General features: G+C 40.0%; 1 protein-coding gene across 5 annotated transcripts in view; it reads right to left on the bottom strand.

Annotated features, from left to right (window-relative positions):
• Positions 1-14,558, bottom strand: part of ITPRID2 (ITPR interacting domain containing 2) — a 42,489-nt gene extending 27,931 nt beyond the window's left edge. For 3 of the 5 annotated variants that reach the window (XM_045293955.1, XM_004701470.2, XM_045293963.1), the window contains exons 1-8: positions 14,342-14,558; positions 13,981-14,026; positions 10,130-10,182; positions 9,248-9,304; positions 6,561-6,600; positions 6,378-6,476; positions 4,943-5,151; positions 3,301-3,995 (exon numbers count right to left, since the gene is read on the bottom strand). In XM_045293955.1, the coding sequence (XP_045149890.1) occupies positions 3,301-3,995; positions 4,943-5,151; positions 6,378-6,476; positions 6,561-6,600; positions 9,248-9,304; positions 10,130-10,182; positions 13,981-14,026; positions 14,342-14,558 (1,416 nt within the window). Of the gene's footprint in view, positions 1-3,300; positions 3,996-4,942; positions 5,152-6,377; positions 6,477-6,560; positions 6,601-9,247; positions 9,305-10,129; positions 10,183-13,980; positions 14,030-14,341 lie in introns of those variants that run through there. The other 2 variants (XM_045293952.1, XM_045293967.1) reach the window with 2 other exon arrangements.
• Between the last annotated feature and the right edge of the window lie 30 nt (positions 14,559-14,588).

Raw genomic sequence — 14,588 nt, 5'->3', positions numbered from 1 at the left:
TCAGAGGGAACAGTATCTCTCGCAGAAAAATGGTGAAGAACTATTGCTGTAAATTAATTATCAAAGGTTCGAAAATACGGAAGAACACTTCCTCACCTGCAACGTGAGAAAGCGAGGTAGAATCCAAGATCCCCTTCTGTATTAATGTAATTTATCATTCTGAAGTTTCTCAAGGGTTTTTATCTTATAAAAATCACTATCTTTATAAGAGCTGTTAAGAGCTCCCAGTAAAGTGATTTATTTAAAATAAACAAATAAATAAAAAGCACACTCTTTAACACATACACATCTCTGTAGCTTTTACTGTCAGGATATGAGTTAAATTTTTTTTTTAATTAACTGGAGTCTTTTGAAGATCAAATAAATAATAAACGTAATGGTTAACTGGGATTTGAGATATCAGACCTCAAATTCTATTGCTGGCATTGTGGATACAATCCTTTACTTCCAAAGACATACGGTTAAATTCGGAAGGCCAGAGGAAAAACTTACCTATTTGTCAAACATCGGATTGATCTGCCAATCATTTTAATTCAGGCCAGTAAAATATTCCAGAAAAGAATGTTGATATTTAACAGCTACAAATAAGTAATAAGTTACATTTTTAAATCAACAATCAATGTGAAGACAGCACTAGGGCCAGTTCCTAAGTATTTCTTAGTTAAAAAAAAAAAGTCTACCTAGTCAAGAGTAGTTTTATTTGAATATAAGTTAATTTATAGAGTTACAATCTGCTTGCAAGTAAACACAGGTAAAAGTTCTCCTTCCTCTTATACCTAAAAGGTAAGGAAAATTGTCCTCACCCCTAAAACAACTGCTTATGGAGTAGGGGCTCCCTTGGCTTCCCGCTGAAGCACCCGCACAGACTAATCTATGCTCCAGAAGGGCCACAGTGTATTCAAAATAAGCCAGGCAAAAAAACACCACCCAGACAAGTTATTAAGAAATTAGAAAATGCGAAAGTAGAAATGTACAAGTTTCAGACACACTGAAAGGATTTAAATAGTCTAATAGTTAAAAAGTAAACTGGCTTTTCCTTGAGAATAGTCACTGGCTCTTTTATCATTAAATATTAAGAAATGGCCCATTTCCTTTCACAAGGCCTGGGTCAGACAACTATTTAGGTCTCTTTCTGTTCAACTATCTCCTCCTCTTGCTCCCACAAACCGTCAAATCAGCCCCGCAACTTCTTGCAACTGACAATCCTTACCTCCTGCCTCATGGAGACTAGGCGGCTCCCCACACAAAGTCACGCCTGCAAGGCTTGCTCCTACCTGGCTACCCCAAAGGACCTGACAACCGGTCATCTATCAAGACCCGGCTCACTGAGACAGAGAGCTCTCTCGTAGAGTTAGTGTTTTGACAGGAAGCAAACTCCCAATAGGAATGAGACCTCAACGGAAAGGGGTTTTAAAAAACTAACAATCCACTTTGAATGGGATTTAAAACTTTGCCTCAGTAAGATTGTTCTCTTCATTTGTCAATATGATTCAAATCATGCTTAGAGAAGAGGAAATCAAAGTAACACATATTTCCCTTCTTTATCCATTGTTTTATAAGCGCTCTTTAAAATTCCCAAAGGGATAGAAACAATTCTAGAAGGCTTTTCTCCTTATTTTAAGTATATCTGAAGAAAGGGATTCAGTACTCTCATAATTCTTCCATTTGCAATGTAGCTATTGGCCATATTCCTTTTCTGAAAACAAAAGTATTTCAGCATTCTTCAACCACAGAAGCATGTAATCTCGCATTTCAAAAAACGTCCACTTCAGTGCCATCACTTTAGGAGTCTGGTGGTAAAGTGGTTATACGTTGGGCTGCTAACCGAGAAGCAAGCAGTTGGAAACCACCAGCCACTCCTCCGGAGAAAGGGGAGGCAGGCTTTCTACTCCCATAAACAGTTACAATCCCGGAAACCCACAGGGCAGGCAGTTCTACCCTGTCTTAGAGAGGTCACTGTGAGTCAGAATTGACTCAATGACAGTGTTTTGTTGTTTTCTTTAAGTTTCTTTATTAACTATCCTTGCCAGTACAAAGCGCAAAAAGGAAAAACAATTTTAAGTCTATGTATATGTATACACATACACATATATCTGTTTATTTATGCAGAGAATATAGACTATCATGACCAAATATGAATTTACCACTCAAGTACATCTAGCACTTTATAAATGCTTAAAATAAATTTCATATACCATATCTTAATTTAAAAACAAAGTAAAAATTTAAAAGCCATAGCTTGGAATTCAAGGATTCTACAAATTATAAAAAGAATTTGATACATTTGAAAGTAACATATGTAAGTGTGTCTGAGTTGACAAAATAGATTTGTAGCTACTTCGCATGCTGTATTGAGATTTTTTGATTCTGCTTTGCAGTAAATAAAACAAGGAAACCAGTGGTAATCTGACCGCTATAGAAGAGGGTTTGCGATGAAAGGCAGAAATGTGTCCTTTAATTATGAGCACCAGGACAAGTTTTAGACCAAAAGAACATCACAAAGGAATCACACTGGGACATGGATTTTCAAACTTTCAAAGATCCCTATCTACCCCTGCAGGTACACCATTTCTCCATACTGTATCTAGTCCTTGACCAAAACTTACCCTCAAAGCCAGAGAAGCCCCAGTAATGCGATAAGCTATGAGTTAGGCTGCTAACCGAAAGATCAGCAGTTCCAAACTACGAGTCACTTCTCAGGAGGAAGAGGAGGCTCTCTGCGCTCTTACAGAATTACAATTTTGGAAACCCAGAGACGGTTCTACCTTTCCCTACAGGGTTGCTATGAAGTGGTATCAACTCAACGGCAGTGAGGTTTTTGGTTTAGACTTGCAGAGCCATCTTCACATTTACCTACTGAGACGTGTTAAGGTAAGCTTTCTCCAGAGCACGCAGCAATGCAGTGGCAGAGACAGAACTCAAACCCCTTCCAAACCTGTGTTTGTAACTATTACGCAAGATTGATTTGAATTTGAATATAGTCTCTCGGGGCTTTCTTGGGCATCAAAATTGTAAACAGAGAGAAAAGGGGTTAAAGTTCAAATACCAGCTAGTAGAAAAGAGAAACCGATGAACTATCCCATGACCCTGACATCACTTTGTCCTTAGCCTTGGTTGTGAAACAAAATGAAAACCGAACGAAGTCAAAATTAGGAAGTCGAATTGAATTTTTCTAGCATAAATTAAATAGCCATTTTTCATTGTACACATATTTTCTCGGTTACTTTATACACATTTTTTATTTGTGAGGGCACAAATACGAATTCACTATCAGGGAAGTCCCAATAATTTGTTACCTACCTCTTCCATTTCAAAGGAATCCTTCTGCTGGGCCATTATGCTTCGTATGGAGGGGTTCGTCAGCAGTGCACATGGCTCCTTCCCAGGTGGGGACAGAGGAGTGCCTCTCAGCTCGGTGCTGCTTTCTAGCTCGCTGTGGCCAGGCAAGTTGAAATCACTATTTAAATCAGATTTGACAATACCAGCTTCCTCCTCCAGTCTCTTCTCATTACTTTGAGATGCTTTACTTTGCTGATCTGAAATGTCCCTATTAAAGCTACTGAGGGCATCATCAGGTCTACCCAGGTGGGCACTCTCCGTAACAGTCGCTGAACTACCTGATGACTCTTCTTTCACTGTAGCCAACAAGAAAGAGGAGTCTTTCTTCTTCATGAGTTTTTGAACCTTTTGATCATTTTTATTAACACTTTCTTCCATCACCGCCACACTTAGAACTTTCCCTTTGTCAAGCGTGGGGGAAGGACTGCTCCCTTCTTTCTCTCCTTTATCAACACATAAATTGAGTTTTGATAGTGTTTTCATTAAACGATTTGCAGTGTTACTTCGAGTTAAGGGTGGAGGTGAATCGGTCTCCTTCACTGAGGCCCCCGAGGACAGACTTCCAATTCTCTGCAGGGGAGTCCCAGAGACTTGGGAATATAAGGAAGAAAACGCATTGGCCACAGTAGTAAGCACTTCGATTTGTCGAAAGCGGCCTAAAAAAGAAACACACACACAAATATATGTTCATACATACGTACATAGTTATAAACATACATTTATAGATATGTACACATATACATAAGCACACACACATATATACATACATATCTAGATACACACAATCTTATAGTTTGAATTCCATTAGCTGATCTTAAACCCAAAGATTCTGAAAGACTTTTTTTTCTTTATCTAACACTTACACACTCTTTACCAAGTAGGAAGGGCGAAGTTTTATTTTACACTTAGGATTTACAGTTTTCTAAAAATTTCAAAGTAAACACAAACATGAGGACAATACTGAAAAAAAAATAGACCCTGAATAATTCAGTTTAGGTTTTGGAGTCCATTGAAACGCTTCCAAGTGCTGTCCTAAGGAAATGCACTTAAGTTCCTACTTTATACCTAATTTGAGGGTCATAGACCTCTAAAAGCCAATCCTTTGGGTCCCTAGGGCCTCCAGTTTGAGAAACTCAGGTCAGCAAGAAAAAAAAACAGGCTCTGATATGAGTCGAAATTATCCCATTATCCACACGTTATATCTCTAGAAAAGCACCTGGAATTGATCAACTTCACTGAATGTTTTAAAGTCCTTTCCCTTCTTGAGGAAACAATCTGGAGGTAATAATATATATACAATATATATATATTATATGGCACTGCAAGTCATTTACAGTAATGTTTAATTGAGCAAATAATTGAGGGAAGCAGGGAAGAACACTTCTGTAAATAGAAACATAAAAATCAAAGATTTAAGTAAATCACTATGGGTGGAAATGTAAAGTTTTTTGGTGAGACAGTTACTCGATCCTTTCATATGCTTATTTTAACTCACATTACTTATCATTCCAGTGTTATTTCTGGAAACCAGTAAAACTTCTAACTATTTGGCTATGGATGCTATAAATAAAAATAATAATCTGCAAATACTTAACAACCTTACTTGTTAAAGCATAATTTGGGTTTTCTACTTCCATCCGTTGCATCTGAGCACTCAAAAATACTTTAATATCTATTCCTCGAGCAAACGATGATGAATTAAAAAATCTTGGTGGGATTTTAGAAGCAATATCTGGTTCATCTCGTCCAAATCCAAGATTATAAAGAATTTCTTCAGGATCTTCCTCATAGAGTTCCAACAACTCTGAAACACTACAAAAAAATAAAACACATCACAATATGAAAGTACCACAGGCCGGAGGTCACATTATAGATGAAAACATATTCTTGCTTTCCTCAGGAGAAAACGCTTCTACAGCTTCAGCTCTGTAAGCAATTATGACTTCATCATCTTTAAACATTGTATATTAGATCAGATAGATAACCCTTCAAAAGAGTCCGTTTCTCAAGCAGTTTGTAATGGGGAACTAGGCATCTCTAAGAGCCGTTCAGAGGCTCTAAGTGAAAGAAGTCCGGAATCTAAGTGAATCTTTACCTTCCTTTTCTTGTCATTTTAAGAGATTCCCAGCAAAGCAGCTAAGATAATTAAAGGGCAGAAGGAGGAGAACAAGAAATAAACAGATGAAAGGAGAGGATGCTCTAGAGAGACTACTCTAGATGGGAGGTAGAACGTTGGTACTGGGGCACATTCTGCAGAACCTGAGCTTTGCTGCCGTCTTATCTTTGGCTCTCCTGGAAGAGGCAATCCATTTGGCAGCCTGATGCAGAAAAGGGAAGGAGGACCTTTTCCTTTTCCTCTGACCATTTCCACCACTCAGGAAGGAGGAGGAGTAAGGTGCAGGGAGCAGGGAAGTTACACAGGGGTAACTTCTGATCCAATTTCACAGGAAGTGAACAACTATGATCCCTTGCCCCCTCATTGTCCGCGTGCTAACCCAAGCCTCCTGAGTGGCATTGAGGGAAAGCTGGAACATTAGGCACGGAACTTAAACAGGAAGAATATTCAATTTATGTCTGGGAGAAGGCTCAGATTCCAGTAGTTTGGTTAACAATTAAAACTGGGCTTTAGGTTCATTTACTTGCCTCATCAGAGCATGTATTTTAAGGTCTTTATAAGGTTTGATGTTAGGAATATGTGCTTCAATGTAACTAAGATACCCAATTTCTAATTAAGAAAGGTTTGTTTGAACTTTCAGGTCAGAGTTCACTTATGTCCTAACAGGTGGAGAACTTTGGTCATCCACAAGTAGAAGCTACTCAACTAAGTAGTTCTTATTTCAGTCTGTTGCTGGGGCTCAAAACACTCATTTCCAGGAGCATGATAAGACTACTGTGGCCTTTCATTAAATCCTAATAGTCTTTAAAAGATGCTACTGTTAGTTATGCTGGTGCATGAAACAGTGGTTTCCTTCTGATTTCTAAAAGTTAAGAGCATGTAATCTATAACACAATTCCACCGTCATTTCATAATAAGTTACCTTGAAACTGTCCCACTACTTTTCCCAGAGCCAGTGGAATTCATACTTCTCCCTTTCTGATGAAACTGTAGTCTTCTCTCTTTGGCCAATATATTGTTGCTATAAGCAAAATCAGATTATATAAAACTTTATCTTCACAAATGCTCATTTTTTAAAAGAAATAGAACAAACTTAGCTACTTACCAGTTGTCAATGGGAGCATCACTTTCATGGAGGTGGTTGGCTACAGTTAAAAAGAATACAAGCAAAAGGCAATTGTTAGTAGGACCATACCTAGGGGCAGTCTCCAGGTGATGAACCAGTTCCATTTGTGTCTTTAAGACTTTATAGATCAGCCAGAATAGGTGCATACAGTTCTTATTTAACTTTAGTACAAGAAATGGCTAGAAGTCTTTCCCAGGATTTAAAAGCTGCATATGTAGCAAGCGAAGGTGACTGTGATGAAGACTTTGCTGTAAATTGACTCAAATGTGTGAAAGGGAAGGCAAATTTACATTAAATTAAAGGGAAAACTGTTGTTTGTCTGCAAATCAGATGCTCTTAAACTTGGGACTGCTTATACTAAGATACAATAGTCAAGAGAGCAAGTCCAATATTACAGCAAAACGTCTAATATGCCCAATTTTTGTCTTGGCTGATTAAATCTGTGTCATCAAAAATAATACACAGCATGTTCACTTGGGGTGGGTGTTTTCATTCTGTAGTAATCTAAAACTTCTACTTAAGTGCTTAAAATAAAAAGACCAGAGATAGCAAATTACATTTCTTTGTTTTACAATAAATAATAAAATACCATGTGACAGGTAGTATTAAAAAAATTTAATGTCTAGTAGAGAATATCTTGAAGACACAATAATCTAGCATTATAGTAGCAAATTTACATTAACTTATATTTTTAAAATTAAAAAGTCGCTCCAGCTACAACCAAATCTTAGCATATAATTTTTTAAAATTCTGCTTATTATGGCATGTTTCCTTTTAATAGTTATCTTTGATCCTAGATTAACAACCGCTGATCTGAACAATGCTATTAAGGTTCCATTTATGAAAAACATTCACTGCAGTTAACCTTATTAGGTAAATATAAAGAATGAAACTAATTATAAAAATAACTTCCATCATACTTGATGTGTATTTCCATACACACAAAGGGGCTTCTAAAAGTTCATGGAAACATTCTATTATTTTTCCCTTGCATCTTCCCACGAACTTTTTGAAAGCCCTCCTTGCGTGCGTGTGTGTGTGTGTGTGTGTGTGTGTGTGTGTGTGTGTGTGTGTGTGTATATGTGTACTCAAATGCCATTGAGTCAGTTCTCTCATGGCAACTTCTTATGTTTCTCTGTATTTCCAGTACATATACAGTGACCCTAGAGGACAAAGCTCTTTAGGATTTCCAAGACTAAAAGTTTGCAGGAGCAGACAACTTCATTTTTCTCCCATAGGACAGCTAGTGGATTTGAACTGCCAACTTCAAGGTTAGCAATACAATGCCTAAGCCACAGTGTTACCAGGGCTAAAACACCGCACTCAATACTTATGGGATGAATGAAAGTAGCTTTGAAATAATTGTCACTAAAATCTAATAGCTCCATGCTTTCATGGGGCTCCCTTTAATGTTCTGGTTTCCAATGAAACCATTCAATGCCATGATACTTCCAAAGCGAGTAGTTACAGCAATACCAAAATACATTTAATAAAGGGTTGACATTCTCAACTGTACCAATTAGGGAACAGTAAGTTTAAGGTCTTTAACATGTTTAGCCCTTAAAAATATTTTGACAAAAGTACTAAAAACAGCTTTACTAAGATACAGTCTAGAATTTTTAATATTCAACTAAAACAACCCCATTGCTGTCAACCTGATGCTGGCTCACAGGCCTGGGGGAGCAGCAGTTAAGCACCTGAGCTGCTAAGCAAAAAGATCAGCTTCGGAACTCGCCATCCAGTTGCACTCCCAGGAGGGAAGATGTAGCAGTTTTTCCATGCTGTCTGAGAGTCTCTAAATAAGCTACCTTACAGTTTGATGTAAAACAGCAAAAGAGCAAGGATGTTCAATTCAGTGATAAACTCACTATTTAGCAACTTATGATTTTAAACGATGTAATAAAATTCTTAATTCTTTTTTTAAGTACACTTTAATAAGTCAGCTGCCAACAATCTAGTCAACCCAATGAAATGAAACATGTTCAAAGGGCTACAAAATAACTTTTAAGAAACCAATAAAACAAGCAATAATATATATATGTATGTACACACACATACACACAGTTGGAAAGCTTTCTTATAAATCCAAGGAAAGGAATTCATAATCTGTGAACATTTCTACAAAGAATAATATACTTTTAAGATGTCAATGAAATCTGCACTAGCACCAGCATTTGCACACCTAATCAAATTCTACTGTTCTGTCTTTGTCCTTTAATCTTCTACTATCAGAAATTCGGCAGGAGGCACTTAGATGCAAAAAGAAAGACAAGCTGCAGCTGTAAGTATGACATCAGGCTACCTCACACTAAAAACAAGCTTCCATTTGGTTTCCTCACGTATAAATATTTAAGCTTCCTTCCTTCTGCAGCACAATTCTTCCCTCAGTTCTATCACCGCTGCTTGCCCCAAACAGCTCCTTTAAGTATTTAAATCCAAGGAAGACATACGAGCATTTTTCGCTGATTTTCAGATTCATCCTGCATGTCTCCTACAGATGAGATTATCAAAAGACGGGATATGAAATGTGTATGGGCCATTTGCAGAGCATTTAAATTTATCTCTGAAGATCATAAACCTGAAAGCACTTGACTTTCTCATTTTCTTTTCTTTCCTTTTTATATTTTAAATGGACGACAGGAAAATAAAGTCCTTCCACCACAAACCTTCGGCTCCCAAAGACAAATCATCTTCAAAGCTTCCTCCATTTCGCACAAGCACACCTGGAAGCAACATTTGAAATTTCAGAAGATTGATCTTGGGGCGCTTACTCTTTGCTAGCCCCCAGTTAAAATATTTGTCTCTGTTCATATCAATTTACCAGGCAAAATGTTTTATAAGTTAGCAGTGAGATATTTCAGCGCCCTAATAAACTCAAGTTATTCTGAACCTAAAATTCTAATACGCCACAGTTCAGAACTAGGTGAAATTCTCAGAAGCTGGTCAACACATCATTTTAGACTTCTTACTCCTTTGCAGATGTTCAATGAGGTAATATACCTTACCTGAGACTTTCACGGAAACCAGGTCCTGGAACAATCATTATCCTACCCCTCATATGGAGTCGGGAGAGATTCAGCACGATCTTCCTGATCCTGTAATTTTTTTCTTAATGTGCCTTGCCACTACCTGCACATTCTTGTTGTACTTTGAACTTTAGAATTCTGCCTTACGCAGGTGGTAAAATTTCAGGCGTGGCAACCTGAGCTAATGTAAGCACAGAAATGCGGCACTGAAGTTGACCTAGTTCACTCAAAGCATATTTTTCGCATACTTATCTATCCCCTTTTTAGACTGAACTGATCTTTGATGAGCTAGCGTGACAATAAGTATTGCAGTATCACATTATGGAAGGGTTTGGTAATCTGCTTAAAATCACTGTCATGACCAGGTGTCTCCCCTTTTGGCTTCTAACTCCAAATACCATTTTAAAATACACATAAACATCTCTTGTATAATTCATGTGTACCCCTATACTGTCACCCAGAGGGGGAAAAAATGACATAAGGTCCTCACAAAGGACAGACTTAAAGGCAACTTTCGCTTACCCTTGAGCGTAGTACCGCCACTTTGCTCATCCAGTGAGGCTCCCAGAGGTGTGCTGAAACCACAGAAACAGACGCCTTAGTCTTGAAAAGCTATCTGCAGAGCCGAGACGGCACAGCCTTACTCAAAAGGTGATGGCTAAGCAAGCTCTAATCACTGCTGAACTCTCCTTCCAAAACACACAAGGAACGCAAGTGAATTACATATGTAATAGGCTAAGAATTAAGCAAAAACCTATCTTTAAGTCAGTCCACCAGGACTGATTTAATCTCCCATCTGCTCTGCCAGCAATTAAGAGCAAGAATGGCAATTATAAATGGTATGAATCGGCATTTTCTTTACAAAAAGGAGAGAAAATACAATAAGCATCAGGAAAAATAAGGCAGGCTCCCCTCACTCCCTTCCTCAAAACAGGAAAAAGCATCAGAAGAAAGCAAAATAACCCTTTAGTAGTTGGTAAACTAATCTTAAAGCAAAAAAAGGTCAAACTCTAGTTAGAAATTGGGCTCCCGTTTCCACAAACCTCATCTATTTCTCCACCTCTAGTTTTTGGAACAAGATTTCTCTTTCATACCTAAGTGGAGAAGCTTGAGGTGCACGCTCTGTGTTTAAACTTATATATATATAGATATATATATATACAGTCTTCATTTAGCTTTAAAAAGAAAATGACCGACAAATTAGCTTGAGAATCAACATTAAGAACAATCAGCCGCTGTTAAAATGTTTTTCACATTCGTATAGTTCAAACACAGATCATTGAAAATTTTCTTTGTTTACACACAAAACTACTTTCCAAAGTAAAGTTATCCAAAACTAAGGTATCGTACAAGATACATTATTGTATGTTGATAACTGTTTTGTGATACAAACATATCTGCAGTTAACAAGTTATACCTGTTACAAATTTGTATGAGCTGTGAGCTTAATCTCCCAAATATCAAAGAAATATTCTTGAAATGCCAATTGTTAAATATTTGTGTTTGCTGTTTATGCAAGCAATGACAGTTCTTTGAAAAATGAGTGCATTTCAAATGCAAAATCCGTAAAGCCATCACATAAAGATATTACCATATCTTTAAGTTTTTGCTTCAATTTTATGTAACTGTAACTCGTGCCTTTAAAAAGCTGTTCTTCACTGGTGGCTACTTTTCGAGGCCCTAACACTGCATTCTCCTTTTACGGGTGCCTGTGCGGATTTGTGCCCTAACAGAAAATGGAAAATAAACAGAAGAGAACTTGTATTCTTCTTTAAGAAGTCTCTCACTCACACTGGGATGGTTACTCTCCTCCAAATTCGGTCAAAAATTCTATTGGCTTTGAGATGCAAGCAATTGGGGTCCACTTAGCAAAAAAATTTAAAAAAAAAAGAAAATAAAGCAAGAGTCCCTGTAAGATGGGGGGGGGCATCTTTATGGAGGATATGGAAAACAATAAGAAAGCAAAGAATATACGAGAACTTGTGAAGGGGTTAATACGCTCTTCAGGTCACTTGATTGATACGTACAAAATACATATACGAAGCTTTTGGAAAAAAAACTTCAATTGCTACCTCAAAAAAAAAAAAAATAAGGCACACATCTCCTAGGAGTCAAATCTGTGATAATGTGGTCAACTTGCAAAGCCCATTCGTTCTAGCTTTCCCGAGTACCAATGACTGCCACCTCCGTGTACAGCATGTGTGACTGCAGGGAACGAGAGGGAGACTTTTGAGGAAGCAGCAGCAGACTCCAAAATCTATCAATCTATCAGACCCCAACATAAATCAATAAGAACAACAACAAAAAGTTTTTTTCAACGATAATCGAGTCACAGTCAAAGCCAGCATGTGCCTGCTGTTTTCATCTTTCAAAACTGCACTTTAAAAATTGATTGATATACTCCTATTTCGTGAGCTCTTACACAATCTTAATTCATTCCTAGATCATAAACACACACAATGGGATGCTAAGTTTAATTTAAAAAAATTCTGAATGCAAACCCAAATTTAAACAGTGAAATACCACAGACTTATTTTGAATTCTACACCTATTTTAAGATACCAAGAGTAAACCGATACTCAGTACTGCATTTAAATCAAGACTGAGATAGAAGGTTCTGAAAGACCAGAGCAAAAGTAACAAGACATCTCTTTCAAGCACAGCTCTAAGAAGAGACTTAAAGAATACTGGCTTCACAGGCTCTCTCCTCCATGGTCCGAAACATGCTTAGGGTAAGTGTCACACTTTAAAAGTTTCCACTCATTTGGATATCTAACAAATAAACCATTGGAACACTATGATGGTTTCTTGATCCAGTGCTGGAATGGAATCAATAAGCCAAATTCTCTTAATTTCAAAGGGAGAGCGCTGGGTTAGCACTTGATTGTTAATCTGGGAGTCAAGGCCTCAAACTGGGTGAGCATATCTGCCTTGCCCCTGCGCAGCTTTAGAGAGAGAACCATAAAGAACCAGACCCAATGCCACCATCACTTCTGGCACCTAGTGACCACGGACAGAGTAGAACTGCCCCACAAAGCTGCCAAGGCTCTAAATCTTCCAAAGGACTGCCATCTTTCTTCAGCCTATGGAGCGGCACATCGGGGCTTTAACCACAGCCCCACAGGGAAGTGTCTGTATTTCACTCTCTCTCAGAAGAGCTATGAGATTCGCTAGAAAGGTTAAGAGTTCTGTAGTGAAGGAGGTACAGTGAGGCCCCTATATAGTCATCAAAACAGGACACCCAGAGAGTAAAAACCAAACTGCCACCCAGTCGAATCTGAATCCCAGCAACCTTAGAGTAGTGGCCAGTATTTATTCTGAAGTAAAATAAACTGGCTTATATGAGAACCCCTTAAAAAAAAACAAAAAAACTTCCTTGACACTGGAACTAGGAACAAAATAATGAGAACATAAGCTGAGAAAGCAAACAGGTGCTTAAAAGCAAACACCAAACAAAAAACGATAAAACGACCATCTTCACACAGACGTTAACAATGAACAAATAAACTGGAGACAGCAATTAAAACATGAGACAGGCACATTTTACTGCAGTCAAATGCTCTGGCAGTATGATTCATCTCCTCTGTATTTTATCAAACATGTTTTGTGCCAGTTGCCAAAGCATGTAATTAAAGCAGATTTATACAGACTTGAATGCCTTCAAAGCTCCATTTCCCGTCTGTGAATTCCATCGCCATCGGACAAACCCATGGCCAAGAAGTAAGCCAGAGGTACAAAGTTTGCAGGTTTTAATAGCTCCCCAAACAGAAGGAAAGCATAGAAATTTTTAAAAGCCCAGTTAGTGTCGTTACGTAAATTCCTCTACCACGCAAATGAAAGGAAAACGATTAGGTGCCAGATGCAGAGCTGCCAAAACCAAAGCAGGAGAAAATACTTGTTGAAATGTAAGAATGCCTTCAAATAAAAACAGGGGCACGTAATTAACACGGCATTATCGGTCGCAGGTTTCAGGGCAGCTGGGACCTAACTGTGGAAGCCATGCTATCGCCACGGCTGCCCCCACCAACCCCACTGCCACGGAGTTCATTCCAATGCATAGCCACCTACAAGGAGAAGGGAACGACAGACGGTCTCCCCTTCCCCCAGCTGAGCAACTGGTGGGGGCTTGAACCACCGACCTTGAAGCAAGCAGCCCAAAGGCTACTTAACCAAACCGAGCCACCAAGGCGCCGAACAGTCAACACAGCCGCCAACCATAAGTGGTCACAGTACTTCCATTTCTCGTCACTTAAGGAGGAAGCTATCGCCGGCTCCCTTTCCGGTGACAAGTTTACAGCGGCCTCGGGACGCACGAGTCCCCCGGCGGGGGCGTCACGTCTGCCGGGGGTCGCCGGCGGCACGCGCGGACTCACCGGCAGTCCTTGAGCCATATCGCGATCTTCTCGTTGGGCACGTTTCCTGCTGGGCAGAGCAGGGGACAGCTGGTTACTGATCCCAAAGGAACGCTGAGTGTGGGGTCAACCTGGTCACTCCCAAGTTGGAAAACCGACGGGGCCACAGCGCACGGAGTCCGAGCGATCTGTCCCGGTCTCCGATCCAGGGGAGACCAGGTGACACGGCGGCTGTCCGGGGTGCCGCGGGAGGACCCCGATAGGAAGTGCTGGGTCCCCCCCAGCGGTCGACCGCCCAGGCCCTGGCAGAGCCCGGCGCACGCCACGCTCCCCGCCGCCAGCCCGCACTTCCCGCTTCCCCCGCGGGCCCGGGCGCACCCACCTCTGCCCGCGGCCGCCGCCGGCAGCTGCGCGCTGGGGAGGTCCTCCTCGTCGTCCTCGTCCTCGTCCTGCGTCGTCGCTTCTGTGGACAGATCCTCCGTCTCCGACGCCTGCCAGGAGCCGCGGCACTTGGCCCAGGCCTTCCTCCGGCGACTCGCCACTTGCCACTCCAGTTCCTCCTCCGCCTCCGCCGACGAGGACGCCAGGGGCCGGTCCATGGCCGCGCCTCGGGCTCCGCGGCCGCGGCC

Source organism: Echinops telfairi, unplaced genomic scaffold (genome assembly GCF_000313985.2).
Source record: "Echinops telfairi isolate 266 unplaced genomic scaffold, ASM31398v2 ScPeMD7_3;HRSCAF=10, whole genome shotgun sequence".
NCBI lineage: Eukaryota > Metazoa > Chordata > Mammalia > Afrosoricida > Tenrecidae > Echinops > Echinops telfairi.
The sequence above is the reverse complement of the archived record's forward strand: the minus strand, read 5'-3'. Positions and strand labels throughout refer to the sequence as shown.